The sequence below is a fragment of the Raphanus sativus genome, chromosome 6, assembly GCF_000801105.2.
Source record: "Raphanus sativus cultivar WK10039 chromosome 6, ASM80110v3, whole genome shotgun sequence".
NCBI classification, from domain to species: domain Eukaryota; kingdom Viridiplantae; phylum Streptophyta; class Magnoliopsida; order Brassicales; family Brassicaceae; genus Raphanus; species Raphanus sativus.
The window spans coordinates 21540623-21559250 of NC_079516.1; the positions used below are offsets into that span (position 1 = coordinate 21540623).

At 31.8% G+C, this 18628-nt stretch overlaps 2 protein-coding genes across 2 annotated transcripts; one reads left to right on the forward strand and one right to left on the reverse strand.

Annotated features, from left to right (window-relative positions):
- The first annotated feature begins 4360 nt into the window (after nt 1-4360).
- LOC108810773 (non-specific lipid-transfer protein 13) lies at nt 4361-5260 on the forward strand. Its single transcript, XM_018582859.2, has 2 exons — nt 4361-4752; nt 4920-5260. Exons 1-2 carry the CDS (start codon nt 4385-4387, stop codon nt 4924-4926), a joined length of 375 nt encoding a protein of 124 aa, XP_018438361.1. The 5' UTR covers nt 4361-4384; the 3' UTR covers nt 4927-5260.
- Nucleotides 5261-17324: 12064 nt separating this feature from the next.
- LOC108810149 (ethylene-responsive transcription factor 9) lies at nt 17325-18318 on the reverse strand. Its single transcript, XM_018582280.2, has one exon. It carries the CDS (start codon nt 18137-18139, stop codon nt 17531-17533), a length of 609 nt encoding a protein of 202 aa, XP_018437782.1. The 5' UTR covers nt 18140-18318; the 3' UTR covers nt 17325-17530.
- Between the last annotated feature and the right edge of the window lie 310 nt (nt 18319-18628).

Genomic DNA, 18628 nt, shown 5'->3' on the forward strand with positions numbered 1-18628 from the left:
ATGTTGTTTTAGGTATAACTTTTACTAAATATTATCAAATATTGTGATAATTTCCTTATAGATATAAAATAAATAATATAATGTTTTGTTTGTACTTATATAAAATATTGAGTCAATTAGGTACATATACTAAAATTATACAGAAATTTGCAACATGGAAAAAGTCTAGGGATGGAATTAGGCCTGTTTGGGTATGTGGTGAGTCAATTACGATGTTACCCTTCACTCTCAACCCATACTACAACATCATCAGGACCGTAGATTAGATGGTTAACTTCAAATAGAGCGATAATATGAATTGTTAGACGGCTATAAGAACTTAAAAAAAAATTTAGCAATCCAAAAAATTAGACAATCTAAACCTCAAAATACAAACAATAAAGACTCAAATTTGAAATGTAGGTTTTGGCAGGGTCAAGAACCATATGTTATATGGTTAATTTCATATAAAGCTGTAATATGAACCCGTTAGACGGCTATAATAGGTAAGGAATCATTTTAACTAACCAAACCACTACTTGTTGAACATTTAACAAGTGTTTAGTTTTACAGACATGTTAGCTAGATATTTAACAACTCACTAATATATTACTCTAATTAGACGGTTAATGAATATTTCAACTAGGATAAATACACAGTTATCCGGTTAGATACAATGTTATCCAGTTAGACTTGGTTTAGTATATAAGATATGTGTTTGGGTTTAGGGATTTTGGGTTTAGGATTAATGATTTTGGTTTGGGTTTAGGGTTTAGAGTTAATGATTTCGGTTTGGGTTTAGGGTTTAGGATTAATGATTAATTTATCTTTTGTGGTGGTTTATATGTTAGTATTTGACAAACCGAAATCATTAACTCTAAACCCTAAATCCAAACCGAAATCATTAACTCTAAACCCTAAACCCAAACCGAAATCATTAACTCTAAACTCTAAACCCAAACCAAAATCATTAACTCTAAACCCTAAACCCAAACCAAAATCATTAACTCTAAACCCTAAACACAAACCAAAATCATTAATCCTAAACCCAAAATCCCTAAACCCAAACACATGTCTTATATACTAAAACCAAGTCTAACTGGATAACATTTTATATTTTCCAGACTACAATTAGACGGTTAATGAATACTTCAAATAGGATAAATACAGAGTTATCCGGTTAGATAAAATGTTATCCAGTTAGACTTGGTTTTAGTATACAAGACATGTGTTTGGGTTTAGGGATTTTGGGTTTAGGATTAATGATTTCGGTTTGGGTTTAGGGTTTAGAATTAATGATTTCGGTTTGGGTTTAGGGTTTAGAGTTAGTGATTTTGGTTTGGGTTTAGAGTTAATGATTTCGGTTTGGGTTTAGGGTTTAGAGTTAATGATTAATTTATCTTTTGTGGTGGTTTATATGTTAGTATTTGACAAACCAAAATCATTAATTCTAAATCCTAAATCCAAACCGTAATAATTAATCATTAACCCTAAACCCAAACCAAAATCATTAATTCTAAACCCTAAACCCAAACCCAAACCATTAATCATAAACCCTAAACCCAAACCGAAATCATTAATCCTAACCGAAATCATTAATTCTAAACAGTAAACCCTATTAGACGGTTAATAAATTCTTTAACAAGGATAGATGAAATGTTATCCAGTTATTGATTAACCCATACCGAAAATCTCGTCCGTCCATGCGGAGAGGATAAAAGATCTTGATGAGTTTTTCGCATATCCTTGAGGTCACCTATCATTTGAGATGCTTATAAGTAGCATAAAGGAGAAGGACGAGGTATCGCTCTCACATAACACAATTGCATTCCCTGGATTCGTTCAGGCATTGCAGTTAGTCATGATGGAAGCTGTACCTGCTCTGACTGAAGTTGTTCACAAAGATTGCTCTCTTGACTCTGAAATTGATTTCGGTGAAGACGGCAAAGAGAACCAAAATACTGGTATCAACGCGGGACATGTTCGGAACCTTGACGCCTCCACAAATGTAAGCTTAGTTATAATATTTAGATAGATATATAACTAACAACTTGTATGGATATTTTCTAAGATAGTCGGCTTACTAACAACTTGTATGGATATTTTCTAAGATAGTCGGCTAAACCTATATAATAAACCATAAACTCAAAACCCAAATCATAATCCCTAAATTTGTATGGTTTATTAAACCTATATACTAAACCATAAACCCAAAACCCAAATCATAATCCCTAAACCCAAATCATAATCCCTAAATCCTAACCCAAATCATAAATTATAAACAGATTTGGGTTTAGGGATCTAGTATTTATCGTTAAGCGGTTGGATTTAGAGATCAGAACTGATTTGTTTGTGCTTGGGTTGATGATTTAGGGTTTAATCTCTGCTGCTGAGATTTTAGGGTTTAGTTTTAGATTTATATTTTGGGATGATTTATAGTTTAGGATTTGTTATGAGCAATAATGGTTAGTAAAATCAAACGTGTTCCAACATCGATTATATTAGACGGTTATTGAATCATGACCATAGATTAGATGGTTAACTTCAAATATAGCGGTAATATGAATTGTTAGACGGCTATAGGAGCTTAAGAATAATTTTATGATTTGGGTTTAAGGTTTAGTGTTTATGGTTATGATTTGGGTTTAGGGTTTAAGGTTTATACTTAATTATTTTATGAATTTGGCATTGGGTTTATGGTTTAAAATTTTCGATTTTAGGGTTTAAAATTTTTTTTGAGTCTTTAATGTTTGTAGTTTGGGTTTAGATTGTCTAATTTTTTGGGTTACTAAAATTATTCTTAAGCTCCTATAGCCATCTAACAATTCATATTACTGCTGTATTTGAAGTTAACTATCTAATCTATGGTCATGATGGTGTTATAGTATTTGTCGATTATGTGTATATTATATAGAGTGAAGGGCAGTGTCGTAATTGATTCACCCCAGACCCAAGCAGGCCCACTTCCATGCCTAGGCTTTTCCTATGAAAACCTACATCGCTAATATTGACATAATTCTTGTATATGAGATGCAAATACTCTAAAATATTTATATATAAAATTATTAAATTTATAATTTTAATGATATAATATATTTATATGAAATTTTATAAAATAATATTATCTTATCGATTTGTGTTATATTTTGAACCAATTCAATTCGGGACGGAAAAAATATATTAACTTTTTGAATACTAGTTTATAGGGTTTCTACTGACCCACTTAGCATTTCTAATCTATTACTTAGGTTATATTATTTGGATTTGGATTATTGATGTCTAGAACAAAGAGCGAAGAAAATATCTACTTAGAGGTGGAAAACTCATTTGGCATCAGTACACACTTGACCGTGGATTAAGGCCCGTATATTTTTTTTTTACACTGAGTGTTCCTATTTTCTCGAGATTGCCTAGGTTTTGACACAATGGCAGAGAAGACTCGAGCAGCGTGCCGTCGACCACCACCGTGGATAATTAAGATATTGTCCAGTCTTAATTAACAATGCCTGATCATGCTGCGCATTATTACCTCTTCTTATTCAAATGTCGTGCTGTAAACTCTTAAGTTCGTTAAGCATTGTCCGAGTCATTGGCCTAGGTTGGTTCTTGACATGAGGCGATGACAAGTCCCTTTTACTTGTTCAGAACTTCATCAGTTCATATTAACAAATTCTTTGGGATATTTTTGTCAAACAGGACAAATAGTTTTTATTTTTTTGTCACAAAATAACGTTAAAAAGTTTCTCCAAAATACTATTTATTAATCACCAAAACAGTAAATTATCCTACATCTTAAACTTTAACTGTAATTCCACCTCCGAAATTTTAATCACTAAATTTTAAACTAAAATATATAAAAATATTTGTTTTTACATTTTATGTAATGCTATTTTATTTTTAAAAAATCCACTGTATGCTTTTTTGGAAAAGAAAAACTTGATTTAATGCTATTTGAAGGTAAATTTATATGCGTTTGGAAATATGTTTTACCATTAAACCAATTTAAGTTTTTTCACATATAATTTTAAAATTCAAGTTCTAACATTTTGGAGGCTTTATGACAATTTGAATTATGTCTTAAGTTTTGTTGAACAAGTGGATATATGAATCTTATAAACTTTGTCCCAAAAATGCTAAACCTAAACGTATACCAAAAAGAAATGCTAAACGTACTGATACTACGAATATAATACAAGTAATTATCGTTCTCCTCTAGCTATATGTTCATTCGATTTGTATTGTTTTCAATGGCATATACGTCTACGATGACCCAACCAACAACAAAACCAAAAAGTTCATGAACTAAATGTGACTAATGATACCCAACACCATACATATATTCCTTCTTAATTATATAATAAACTAATCTAACAGTGTTTCATTTACATCAATTCAAAGTTTAGAAATGAATAAACACACGACAACACGAGTCGTGCTTTCACTTCTTCTCTTGGTCTCCGATCACACAAGGCTAATGATTCACGTTCACTCGTACGTACCGTTTTGTGCATACACGTATGATTATTTCTCTTATTGTCTTGAATTTCTCACGGGCAATTACTACAAACCCGGTAAGAAATGTTGTGTCCACATCGCAAAACTTAACATAATTGCCAAGCACAAAAAGGAGAATCCGAGACTTCTGTGTAATTGTGTTGAGATGATGACGAGAGGTTATACACCTCCGATGTTGGCTGATAAGATCCAAGAGCTTCCTCCTCTTTGCAACACACATCTCAGCTTCCCTATCTCATCTAGCATGGACTGCTCCACGTAAGTTTACAAACATTACTTTTTATTTTAAATGGCAAAAATGCGGGGGGTTATCGGTATTGGAATTAGTTTCGTTAAAGAAGTAAACATTTTCTGAAAATTTGAAATTAGTTATATATAAATTAAACTTTTACTAATATACCATGTACTTTGGTATTTTTATGCAGGGTTTAAGTCTAGAGAGGTTGAGTGGCTAATCTATTTTGGAAGGTTCAACAAAAATGGATCTAAGTGTGTATCAGTGTATGTATTCAGTTTTGTTTTTTTTTTCTAATTGTTTTTGGTTCAAGGTTTCGTTTAGAAAATGTGACTGCCAAATTATATATTGAATTTAGTCTTGGTGTAATTTTCATGAAAAAATTACATTAGAAGACACATTTTCACTTCAATTACACCTAGAGCCACATTCTGTTTGAGGTATATTTCCTAGAGGTGATTTGTCTATTTTGTTCTTATAGTTATGTAACAATTATATTTGCTTGGTTCTTCTTATCTATTTATATCCATACACTTCTTCCTCAAACTTTATTTTCTTTTTTCTTCTGAAATCATAGGTTTTTTTAACAAACTTAGTTCATCTTCTTGATCTTTTTTTTTTCATTTTTTCTTCTCTTTTATTTTTATCTCAAACTTTTTAAACAGATTTCATATCTCTCACCCAAATGCCTCACGGATCTCCAACCGTTAATATATAAAAATACACCTGATAATTAAAAGAATATTCAAAAGTTCGTGGATTCGTGGGTGTTAGAGTTGAGACAATTCGTGGATGTGTTGGTGTTACAATTGCACGCTCTAATTGTTACTGAACGAGGCTCAAATCCATGTATCGGTTGTCCAGTCAATTACTATTCCATCTTTTGCAAACTTCTCATGTTCACATATTGTATCCACTCATTCTTTATCCAAGAGTTAAATGTCTCGTTGATTCATGTCACAAATCGTTATCCACAAGTAAATACATGTCCACAAGTCGTTGCGACATTGTCCACAGATCGTTACGATGTTGTCCTCATTTTTCACTTGTTTTAAATCCACACAATAGTTTGCTTTAAGTTATTATGATAAGCTATCAGGTTTTAAAAATCTTGGGGAACTTCCTTTACGAGGTTTTACTTGTTCACATCCATATTTTTTGGTTAATTGAATGTTGTCCACAACATTTTAATTCCAAGATCATGTCCACAAAACATATTATTAAGATAAAAACTCTGATTTATCTCTAATTTGAGTTTGTATACAATTTTAGTATCCATATCTAATCAACAAAATTCATTGAATTTTTATGTATACTGTCCACAAAATAATATCCACCACATTTATGTCAACAGTTTCTTTTTTTGTCCATGTCCACACTTTCTTTTGTATACATATTCTTTTTTTGTCAGTAATTTAAACATACTCATATAGACTCTGAATTATATATAAAATATGAAAATGAATTTTAAAAATAGAGAATTTCACAACTAATTTATTGTGACAGCTATAATTGTTTTATATTTCTAAAATTTGAGATCAAAGTAAATGAAAATATACGGTGGAACAATAAAAACAATGATAACAAAAAATAGAATAGCAAAAAGGGTACACCGGTTTCACTTGACAAAACACGAGCTCTTTCCGTTCCAAATAAAGATATAATTGTCCAAACAATTTCTTAGATCCCACATGTAAGTGTCTCACATGTAGGAAGTAGCCTTGTGTGTAAGGAAAAGTCATAAAGAGGTGTACAAAATAATCAACTCAATTTTCATTCAGTTTTGAATTGTCCTATAATAAAACTAGACTAGACTATATCTATAAACAACTTATATGTTGGAACACTTGAATTAAATTGGTTCTCTAGTTTTCTAAATTTTACTATTTGAATCTAAAAAATTTAAATGAAAATATTATAACTAATGATGATTGCATAATGCATATTCTTATTATATATACAACTAATAACTAATGATAATTGCATGTTCTTATTATATTTAAAACAAATATTATATTATACATAACTAATGATGATTGCACACTGCATGTTCTTATTATATATACAACAAATATTAAAACTAACAATGAAATGAATCCAAAACTTGGTTAAAAGTGAAAGAAAAAGTCTAAAGCACTCTTGTTTCCATGCGAGCTGTTGTGAACAAACACGAATTAACTTACAAGAAAGCAATAGAGCAAAACGAATTGAGGCAAATACCCGTTTACGGTTTCTTATTATTGTGTGAATGAATAATCTTACAAACCCTTACATCCGTATTTATAGCAGCCTCAAACCCTGATTTCCTTTTCCCTATAGAAATACATACTTATATGGAAAAAGTAAATTTTCTAAACCGAAAAGGCATATCGTACCTAGGCTATTGCTAGTGCACAGAGATTTAAGACACAAAGATGCAACACGAGCCGTGCATGCCTGGTCCTAAGGGGAAGTCGAGGAAACATGGACTTTCAGCCCTCAAATATAAATTAATTTTGGTCATTTTTTTTGCAAAAATTCTTTTGGTTCAGCGGTAAAATAGTATTATGGTCATTTATTTGCAAAATTTCTTTTGGTCAGCGGTAAAAATAGTATTACTATGAGTTCAATAGCTTGAGTTCGAATCATTGGTTCGCCAATCTTGACTTCTTTTTTTTACATTTAGCTTGTAATCTCTTAAAGCCAGGGTCGCTATTTGTGCAATGTAACCAATATTCATGAACAAAAACGTATAGAACATGTAAACCAATTGTACACTATCATTCACAGGATCACTACTCTCCCTGAAAGTCTATATGATATAGGATCCTGCCACTGATGAAACTTCATAACAAATAAATTAATGAGAAATTAACCTTTTAGATGGTAATTCCATCTCAGAAATTAAGCAAATTTATATGAATTTATCAAATGACCGGTCCATGAAAAAGAACTTTTTGTTTAAACCACCTAACTGCAAATTCCTATCAAAATACCATAGTTTAAGTTGCCTTTCAGGAAAACATGGAGAACATTGATGTAAACAAGTAAATAAGTTATACACTATCATTCACATGATCCCTACTGTAACTTTTCTTTTTTTGAAACACTCCTACTGTAACTGGTATTTTTAACTTATGATATACGCAGAGGTGGATCCATTAAGCGTTTAGGGAGGTCACATGACATCCATTAAACCAATAAATAAATAAAATTGTATACGATCTACTTAATAATAAGTAGCAAGAATGGCAATATTTTATGTTATGACACCCCAAAATTAAGGTTCAATCCATTGACACCTTTTATCATTTTATGAACCTCCTAAATAAATATCTGGATCCGCCACTGGATATATGATTTTGTATATGAGCAGAAATCAAATTCCGATTACAATATATACGATCATGAAACTATTAAAGTGAAGAATTAAATAATAACCTTTTTGAAGGAGTAAAATGGTCGTGATTGACAAAGTCGAAATTTGGAGCCAAACTTTTGGGAATTGAAGTATGAAGAGGTATGTTGAGTTTTGATCATATAAAGTTGAATTGATTCGAAGAAAATGGAAGAATGGTCGATCATCTACTTGGTGGTCGAATCGCGAGCGATAAGGATCGATGTTGGAGGATAATGAGTCAAATATGCTACTCGACCATGGTTAGACAATGTGATAGATTGATCAGACCGACGTTTTGGAAGTATAACATTTTGGAAGCACGACGTTTTAAAGACTTGATGTTTTAGAAGCATGATGTTTTTGTAAAAAACTTTCTATCAGTAAAATATTATTTCGGAGACATAATAATTCGGAAGCAGGACGGAGAGTAAGCACGACGGGATCAAAGCATGACAGAAAAACCAGAAATTGGGCGAGACAGCATCTATGGCGTTTGGAAAACATTTTGACATGATGAACATCTAGGGAAAGTGTTATAAATATTATGGTAATGTCAATATAAAAAGTCTTAGATATATTTGTTACTCTCTCCAAATTAGACTTTGTTTCCAAGCTATTTGTAATATTTTTATGATGTGTTCATTATTCATGGAATAATATACACTGATTCTCTCTCTTCTCTTCTTTATTTATAATAAATTTTAAGTAGATAGTTATTTTTAATCAATGGCATAAGTTGTAAATATTTAGATGAGTCAAAGGTTAATTCAAAATAATATCAAAGATTTAATTCAGAATGCTACTTCAACTTTAATAAGATAGATGTAATGACTTGTTTATTAAAGGAACTCAAAGCAAAACCAGCTCTTCTATTGTTTGCTTCTTTTATCATGTGGTCTTGATGCAGTAATGCTTGTATTATTTTTATGTAAGAACATAAGTTTATTTCTTTCTGTACCACCTGAATATATGATGATGATGTCTTTTGAGAAGAAAAAAACAGAGCTTCTTTTGTATATAGTAACACACACACATACACACACACACACACACACACACACACACACACACACACACACACACACACACACACACACACACACACACACACACACATATACATGTCTATGTAGATACTCGAAGGGATTGCGAGACAGGATCCAATCAGATATTTGCTACTTCATCTATGTCATTCTTGTTAATGATTAATTAGACCTTGTCTCGATGAGTCTTAGGTTCAGGTCAGTATCGGTATAGTCAAGCCGACTATAAAGTGTTGTATCCAAATTCTTGTCAAAAGCAGCGTCAATTTTTTTCTTTTTTTTTTCTGTTGGAAGACAAGAAGTCTTAACAGAGAAGCTATGAAAGAGGAGAGGATGAAATATCAGAGCCAACTCAAAGCTTTGTGAAATCAATTCCTGGGCTTAACATGACCTTCAACGGAACACTACTTGTGTCACAACAGATCATTTCTACATGGACAACGACGAGATGAACACAAACAAGATTTGATTCGTTTGTCCAGTACTCAGTCTGGAAGTTCTTCATATCCCGGATTATGTGGATCAACAAGTAAGATATCATCTGTAGCTTGTTCGGGTACTTCTACTTCATTTACGGCATCTTCTTGTAAAGGTGGTTGTTCATTAGTCAATACTCGATCGGCCCCGAGGTGTAACTTTTATATCGGCTAACCAAGATATTCCAGATTGTCTGATCCTCGGGTATGGAATAAAACAAAATTTGTCTGCTTGAGAAACCAATATGTAGGGTTCAAATTTTTTGTACCTCCGTGTAGCATTTATATCAACAACACCAAACTTGCTATACCGAACACCTCTATTGACTCTTGGGTCAAACCAGCCACATTTGAAGAGAACGCATTTCAGCTTCACTACGTCGGGGAACTCCACTTCGATGATCTCTTGTAAGATTCTGTAGAAATCTGATTTACCTTGCACACATATTCCATAGTTCATTGTTGCTCGCCGACTTCCATATTCCTAAATGTGAAAAGTGTATCCTCGTGTGAAATACATAGATGCTGTGGTGACATTACCGACCGGACCTTATATCAATTCGTGAAACCACTGAAGATAAAATTGATCATCATAATCAACCTGGAACATCAACATATATATATATATATATATATATATATAACTTTGTTAATTATATATATTGTGATGTATACCTGCGTTTTTAACCATTTCATAAAGTGTTGGTTTTTCCTTTTGTTGAGATCATTGGTTGATATTCCTGGTATAGCTTCTTCGACATGGACAACAAAATCGCTGTTTTAAAACAAAATGATCATTAAAATTTATATATGTGTGGTAAAATTTAACAGCAAAAATAATTTTAATTACCTTTCGAATAATTCAATCTCCTTGCAGTTAAGGAGTATATATGTGTGGACACTGTGAGCGTCTTCTGTACTCGACCACCAAACTTCTTTCAGTTTCCCACCTAGACGTCCAATCTGACAGAATATGTCTAGAACATCTTCAACAACATATGTCGGCACAACACCACCGTCATCATATCTGCTCGTAGTCTTTTACGTGTCCGGACTTGTGACCCGAAGTAGTAAGACATGAAGTGAGATGTTTCTTGATATAAACTCCCAACAACTATTGAACCTTCCACCCTTGCCAGATTTTTTGTTTTCCCTTTTAAATATTTCATAGTTGGCTCGCAAGGATACATCCATCCATTATGAATAGGTCCACGAAGTAGTGCCTCATACGGAAGGTGGATAACTAGATGTTCCATGACGTCAAAAAGGACGGAGGAAAATTTTTCTCCAGATTGCACATCAAGACCCATATATTCTCATCAAGTTGTCTGATGACATATACAGTTAAGGTGTGTGCGCTAAGATCTCTGAAAAAACTCTGATGCCTACAAATAATTTGTAATTATAAGTTTTTTCCAACAAAAAGAAATAATAACTTTAATTATTTGTTACCTGCAAGTGCTTCGTGAACATTTTTTGGAAGCAACTCCGCAAATGCAAACGGTATAATTCGTTGCATAAAAACATGACAGTCATGACTCTCTATCCCTGAAAACTTTTGTTCCTGATGATCAACACATCTTGATAGATTTGAAACATATCCATCAGAAAACTTCACATCTGATGCCACCCACTTGAACAATGCCGCTTTTGCTTCTACTGACAATCTAAAAATGGGAACCAGAATTTTTCCATCGTTTTTAATATGCAGTTCAATCCTAGAATATAATGCAGACAAATTCAACCTTGACTTCATGTTATCTTTTGTCTTCCCGGAGACGTTCAACAAAGTATTGATGATGTTGTCAAAGAAGTTTTTCTCTATAAGCATCACATCAAGATTGTGGCACATAAGTAGATCTTTCCAATATGGAAGTTTCCAAAATATACTCTTTTTGTGCCAGTTATGATGTATCACGTAACCATCAGACAGATTTTCAAGAGTATGCCAATTATCCCCTTTGGTGATTGTGTCTAGTCCACCATAGTGATCAATATCCTTCTCGATTTCTTCTCCAGATAAGTATAGTGGAGCGGTGTCCTGTACAACCCTTTTTGACCGAACAATTTCTTGTTCCTTGGGTGCAGATGGTTAATGGGAAAAAATCTCTGATGACAATCAAACCATGACGTCTTCCTACCATTCTTCAGCTGAAATGCGTTTGTGTCTCCCATACAATAAGGACAAGACAGTCTTCCATGCGTCGTCCAACCCGACAACATCCCGTATGCATGAAAGTCACTAATGGTTCACAAAAGAACTGCTCGCATTGTAAAGTTTGTTCTTGTTGAACAATCATATGTTTGCACGCCTGTTGACCATAATTCCTTCAATTCTTCTATCAAAGACTGTAGAAAAATATCCAGGGACCTCTTAGGATGCTTTGGCCCAGGTATCAATATACTCATGAAAAGCAATTTCTTTTCCATACACATCTCTGGTGGAAGGTTGTACGGCGTCAAGAAGACTGGCCAAAGCGAGTATTGTCTTCCAGACATTCCAAACGGACTAAAGTCATATGTGCAGAGCCCAAGATAGAGTCCAAGATAAACACTGTGGGGGTTGCTTGCAAAATCAGGGTACACCAAATTCAAGTGTTTCCACGCTTTTGCATCAGAGGGATGATTGATCTCTCCTTCCTTCTGATCATGTTCTGCATGTCATCTCATCGATGCTGCCGTCTTCTCAGATTGATATAATCTCTTCAGTCTATCCTTAATAGGTAAGTACCACATCCGATGGTACGGCACCCTGTTCCGCCCACGTCTTTGCGGTTTATATTGTGGCTTCTTGCAAAATTTACACTCTAAAAAGTCTGCATCTTTTCCCCAGTATATCATACAGTTGTCTATACACATATCAATCATATCCGAAGGTAAGCCAAGACTATGAACAAGTTTCTGAATCTCATAATAAAATTCAGCACATAAATTATCTTCAGGCAAATATTCTTTAAACAACTCAGCCCATGCATCCATACAAACTTCAGGTAAATTATGATCAGTTTTGATATTCATCATCCTAGCTGCCAATGATAATTTAGAAAACCTTCTCTACAACCTTCATAAATTTACTCATTAGCTGCTGCTAGCATTTCATAAAATCTTTTTGCATCCAAGTTAGACCCTTTTACATTTTCGACCTCCTCTATTACTGATGTTGTTTCACGAAATGCATCGGTAACCATATCATGCATCCTATCATGATCTACCATATGATCTTTTTGAATGACACTTCCAGAAGGCAAATGTGGTTCATCTCTTTACGAACATTTTCAACCTGATTACTATTACTAGTTTCATTCCTATTATCACCTTCTCCGTGGTTAAACCAAATATTGCAATGTGGAGTAAATCTTCTACTTACTATATTTTTCCAAACGGTTTCACTAGCAGCAAACTTCATATTGTTGCATTTACGACAGGGACAAAACATTTTACATGTTTCCTTTGTGAGATGCGTATGTCCGGCCTGGTACATGGATATCATTGTTCCGTTGAGAAATTCCTCGGTTACTCTTCCCCTTGAATCTTTACGCGCATACATCCAACTCTGAAGCTCATAAATATCTCCAGACATTTTTTTCACTCTTTTCGTTTTTTTTTTGCTCTTTTCGTTTTTTTGGTGCATTTTAAGAATGAGGGAGAAGATCATATTTATAGAGAAATTTCGATTTTGGTAGGTAACAATGTTACAACGAATTTATGTTTGATCATAACTTAATTACCAAAGTATAACTACATTTCTCGTAAATTAATCGTCAATCAGATGCTAAATTTGGATGTAAAGTAGTCGTAATATTACGTCCACATTACGATTAATAGTAAACGTAGTCGTAAAGGAGATGTAAAGTTACGACTTGTTTACGACTAAATATATTAGTAGCAAAATTACGTCTACCTTACGACTAATTGTAAACATAGTCGTAAACTAGATGTAAAGTTACGACTGGTTTACGACTAAATATATTAGTAGCAAAATTATGTCTACCTTACGAAAAGTGTTGTTTGAGTCGTAACGTGGACGTAATGTCGACCTTAATTTACGACTACACATTTGTAGTCGTAAATTAAGGTCGACATTACGTCCACCTTAATTTACGACTACACATTTGTAGTCGTAAATTGTAGTCGTTAGTCTCACGTTTTTTTATAGTGTATTGTTGAAAAGAATACAAGAGTCTACATTTCTGAAAGATCCTCCCTCTTTTTTATGATTGCCACTGATTTCATTTAGATCTCTAATGATAAACCATGGTTTGGATCTTGCTATCTCATATCTAGTTAATTTTTTTCCAAACTTATTCCCTTAATTTTTGTACTAGATCACTATAAACAAAGGTTAAAAAAATCTTTTTTTACCAAGAACCGTTGCTTCCACGTCAGATCGACATATTTTATTAATTACTAATATTTTCATATTTTAATTTTAAAAATACAGTAACGTAAATTTAGCCTAATATTTATTGTTATTTATGTATTTTACTTATATATGATATATTTTATTTTAATTTTTATTATTTACATATATACTCTGTTTTCAATTACTTTTTTCATTATACGCTGTAATCAGACATTAAAATCATGACTTGGTTCAAAATTAAAATCTAGTTTTTAATGCAAGTTAAAAGTTGTAGATTTTAAAAAATCATAAAAATTTCATATATTTCTAATATATCTCCAAATAAATTAGTTTTCTCCATATTTTATAACATTTTAAATTTCTTATTTATTTTTATTTTAAATTCTAACAAAGATATAAAATTATATCAACATAGTTTTATATTTATATAGTCACTTCATTTAAAATTAAATTAAAATTTAAACCCCGGTTAGATCGGCTCGACCAGTGATCCAGTTTTAATAAGCTGTTTGAACTGTCTGATATACTTTTCTTTTATATGATCTACTTGATTTGTATTTGATCTGTTTTATCCGCATGATTTACTCGATCGGGTTTTATGTTTTTATCCATTTGAAACTAAAGTCGGAACAAAGAAAAATAAGAAGACTCGCCTGGGTTGCTCAAAAAAAAAAGAAGACTCGCCTGGTGGACGGCTAAGACACACGTGCTTGCCACCTGACACTTATGTCATCATCCCAATCTACACAAAACTCGAAGATTGGATACATAGTGCCATCACTCTATCTTACATCTTTTAACATTTTAAAATTCATGATTTTCAAAAGTTCCCGACCTAATACTGCTCTTTTTTTTTTCTTGAAACACTGCTATTTCCGACTTACTACTGTTCTTAAAGTCCGACATTTCTATTGAGGCAGTTAATTAATGCATTTTCCACACGGCTGATACTATGGTTACTGGACAATTTTACATAATGGTGAATGGTATTTTAAACGCGATTTCAAGGATATTTTGTCGGTCAACAAAACTGCATAATAAAACAAAAATATTATAAACCATAAAAATATCACTAAATAAAAAATTGAGTTCTATATAGTTATTTTATTAAATTAACGCTTTCATATAAAAGTATATGACACTAATTTTTTAAATAAAATATAATTTGTTTTATGATATTATAAAATTATAAAAGTTATTTTGTAGGATTATAAGATGTCAGAATATCATTAAAATAAGCTAAATATTTATAATTAAAAGTAAATTATTTTAAATAAATTTTAGTTAATTTTACATTTATAATAATTATTTTTAATTATTGATGTTTTTTAAATAATAAAGTGAATACCTTATAACATATTTAATCAATATAATATGTATTCTGTAGTTTTACAATTTTTTTTTCAGCGGTTTAACTTATTTTTTGTCATTTCAGGTTAAGTGATGTTTACAATCTAATATTTACTAGATTTTGACCCGCCCTTGAAAGGGCGGATATTATTTTCACTTTTATGAAATATATTATTTGTTTGTAATTATTGAATGTATTTATTTTAGTAAAATATTTTTTATAATAAGTTCGACATATAGAGTCTTTCTCGTAAACTATGTGTTTTTGGTTTTGTTTTATTCTCTCTCTAATAAATATATTTATTTGGCTTGTTACTAAAATAAATAATTTTAGAACGCAAAATGTATAATACTTTAATATTGATATTTTGTTTAAACAATGTGACATATTTCTATATTAATTAAATTATTGTATTTTCATTTTTTATACAAATAAAAATATTTGTGTAGTTTGTTGTTAAAAAAATTGATTTTGAATGCAAGTATACAGTATTTTTATATTAATATTTTGTTATGTGCAGCCATTATATTTTGTTCAAATATAAATCATTTTCAAATACTTTCGTTATTTGAACTTTTTTAGTTTCCTATACATTAGAACAAAATTCATACAGATCCGGGGGATTCAATTTGAAACTCATACATAAATTTATATCCAAAAATGGCCTAATATCAAAACCAAAAAAATCTATACCCGAAAAAATTGACCAGTACCTAAATGGGTACCCAAATATTTATTTCTAACGGATTCCGTAAACAAATAAAAAATATTTTATGTGTTTGGCTAAATTAAGTGAAATATAAAATTTTATTCAGTAATATTTGTAAAATATTAATAATGATCAATATATGAATATCGATTTGTTTCAGTAAGTTTTGGAATTATAATTAATGAATTTTAATTGATTTGAAATGCAGTGGTATAATCTGTAAATAAAAAATACAAAAAAGGAAGTACCTAAAAAGAAATATCAAAACCCAAAAAATATATACCCGAAAGAAACGACCCGTACCTAAATGGATACATGAATGTATATGCCTAACTGATTTTGTAAACAAATAGAAAATATTTTTATGTGTTTGGATAAATGAAGTTAAATATAAATTTTTATTTACTAATATTTTTACAATATTAATAATGATCAATATATGAATATCAATTTGTTTAGATAATTTTGAAATTTTAATTAATTAATTTAAATTAATTTTAAATGCAATGGTAGAATCTATAAATAAAGAAAACACAAAAAGAAAGTACTAAAAAGAAATTTCAAAACCCAAAAAAACTATACCCGAAAGAAACGACTCGTACCTAAATGGGTATCCGAATGTTTATGTCTAACTGATTTTGTAAAAAAAAAATATATATATTTTTATGTGTTTGGTTAAAATAAGTGAAATGTTTTTTAATAGTAATTTTACATATTAATAATGATCAATATATGGAGACATCAATTTGTTTAGATAAGTTTGGAATTATAATTAATTATTTTCAATTGAATTTAAATGTAGTGGTAAAATCTGTAAATAAAAAAAATTACAAAAAGGAAATACATAATTTTTTATAAATGCAATGACTAAATGTGTAAATAAAAGAAAGTAAATATAATGCTATTCCTTTTTCCAAACAATTCTCATTTAATATTGTTATCCGTGTTTCCAAACAAACCTCCTTTTTAAACTCTTATCCAAGTATCCAAACACACCGAAATTGTACTTCAGCTTTAATAAGATAGATAGATAAGTCCTTTGTGAAGCCATAATTCGAGAAGAACATTAATGAAAAGGCAACTGCTTTGTGTAGTATTGTGATGACGATGTTTTTCGTACTCGTCCCCTATATTAATTTGTTTGACGTTGACAGACAATGTAAACGTCCGATCTTTCTTTGATTTCATATTCCACAGCTATTTATATTGGAGTAACATCATCTGCCATTTGATAGACCAACCACCATTGTAATTTTAAATTTTGACAAGAAAATTCAAAGGGAGAAATAGATAACAATCTGATTATAATTTAGGTCAACATATAATTAGAAGGAAGCATAGAGAAACTAAGATCACAGAGGAACTACAACTTTCTAAGAAAAATTAATCTCTAACAATTAAAAAAGATCCGAAGAAAATTTCGAACGTTTCTTTTTTCCTGCAACAAAGAAAAAACAAAATAAGAAAAAGAAAAACAAATCTAAACGTCCAAAGGTGGAGCTAGGTTAAGATCCAAGTTTAGTTCAGTTCTCGGTTTGATCTGTACGGTCCTTGGAATACCAATACTCAGTTCGATATTAACCGGATCAAACTGAACCGGATAGACTTGAGAAAGCTCAACCCTTAATGCAGCAGCCCTTGACGGATCTAAGAAAAAACCGGTAACATTCGGTGGTAATCCGCTGGAGACAATATTCTGCCGGTGACATGCAAACGGGAAACTCCCCACCATCTCTATCCGCCGAGTCATATCACACGTCGTCGTCATCTCCGACGAAAGATTGTTGAAAGAACCGTTCCCGTCGCTCGCCGGAGACTCACCGGGACGAGGGAAATTAGTTTTTGCTTTGGAGCCGCGAAACTCTCTAGCTGCGGCGTCGTAAGCTCTAGCGGCTTCCTCGGCCGTATCAAATGTCCCGAGCCAAACCCGTGTTTTCTTTCCCGGGTCACGGATCTCCGCCGCATATCTCCCCCACGGCCGCTTCCTCACGCCCCTAAAACGCACTTCTTTCGTCATTGTTTTGCATCCTCTGCCGCTACCTTCACCTATGGCGGTGTTACTTGCGTTCGATTGTTTTGGAGGAGCCATTGGTAATGAAAACTAGAAGTGATGTTAGATAAATTTATAAAGAAAAATACTTTATTTTAGGGGAGAGAGATGGGTCAACGAGGGTTTGACTGAAAAGCACCGCCCAAAAAACAGACAAGTGAGGTTTATGTCTGTGTGACGGCCTTTTGCCTTTAGCGTTCCGTTAATGCGGCGTGAATTTGCGTATTCTATTGATTGTATTAGCTGACGCTCCCTCATTAATATCCGTGAGCTTCACGCTCTCCTACCAATAGTTATAAACTGAAAAATATATATATAAAAAATATTTTTTCTACATTAAAAAGAGCATTACTAAACCTTATATTCTTTACAGAAATAATTACATTCTAACACAGTACTCAAGTTTTTATTACACCGCGAAACAGTTTGTGCTATTAAAACATTTTTTCTTCGTAGAAAGTTATAAACAAACTAAACAAGCTTGTAACTAAATGATATATATTCTAATTAAATATTATATCTGATTTC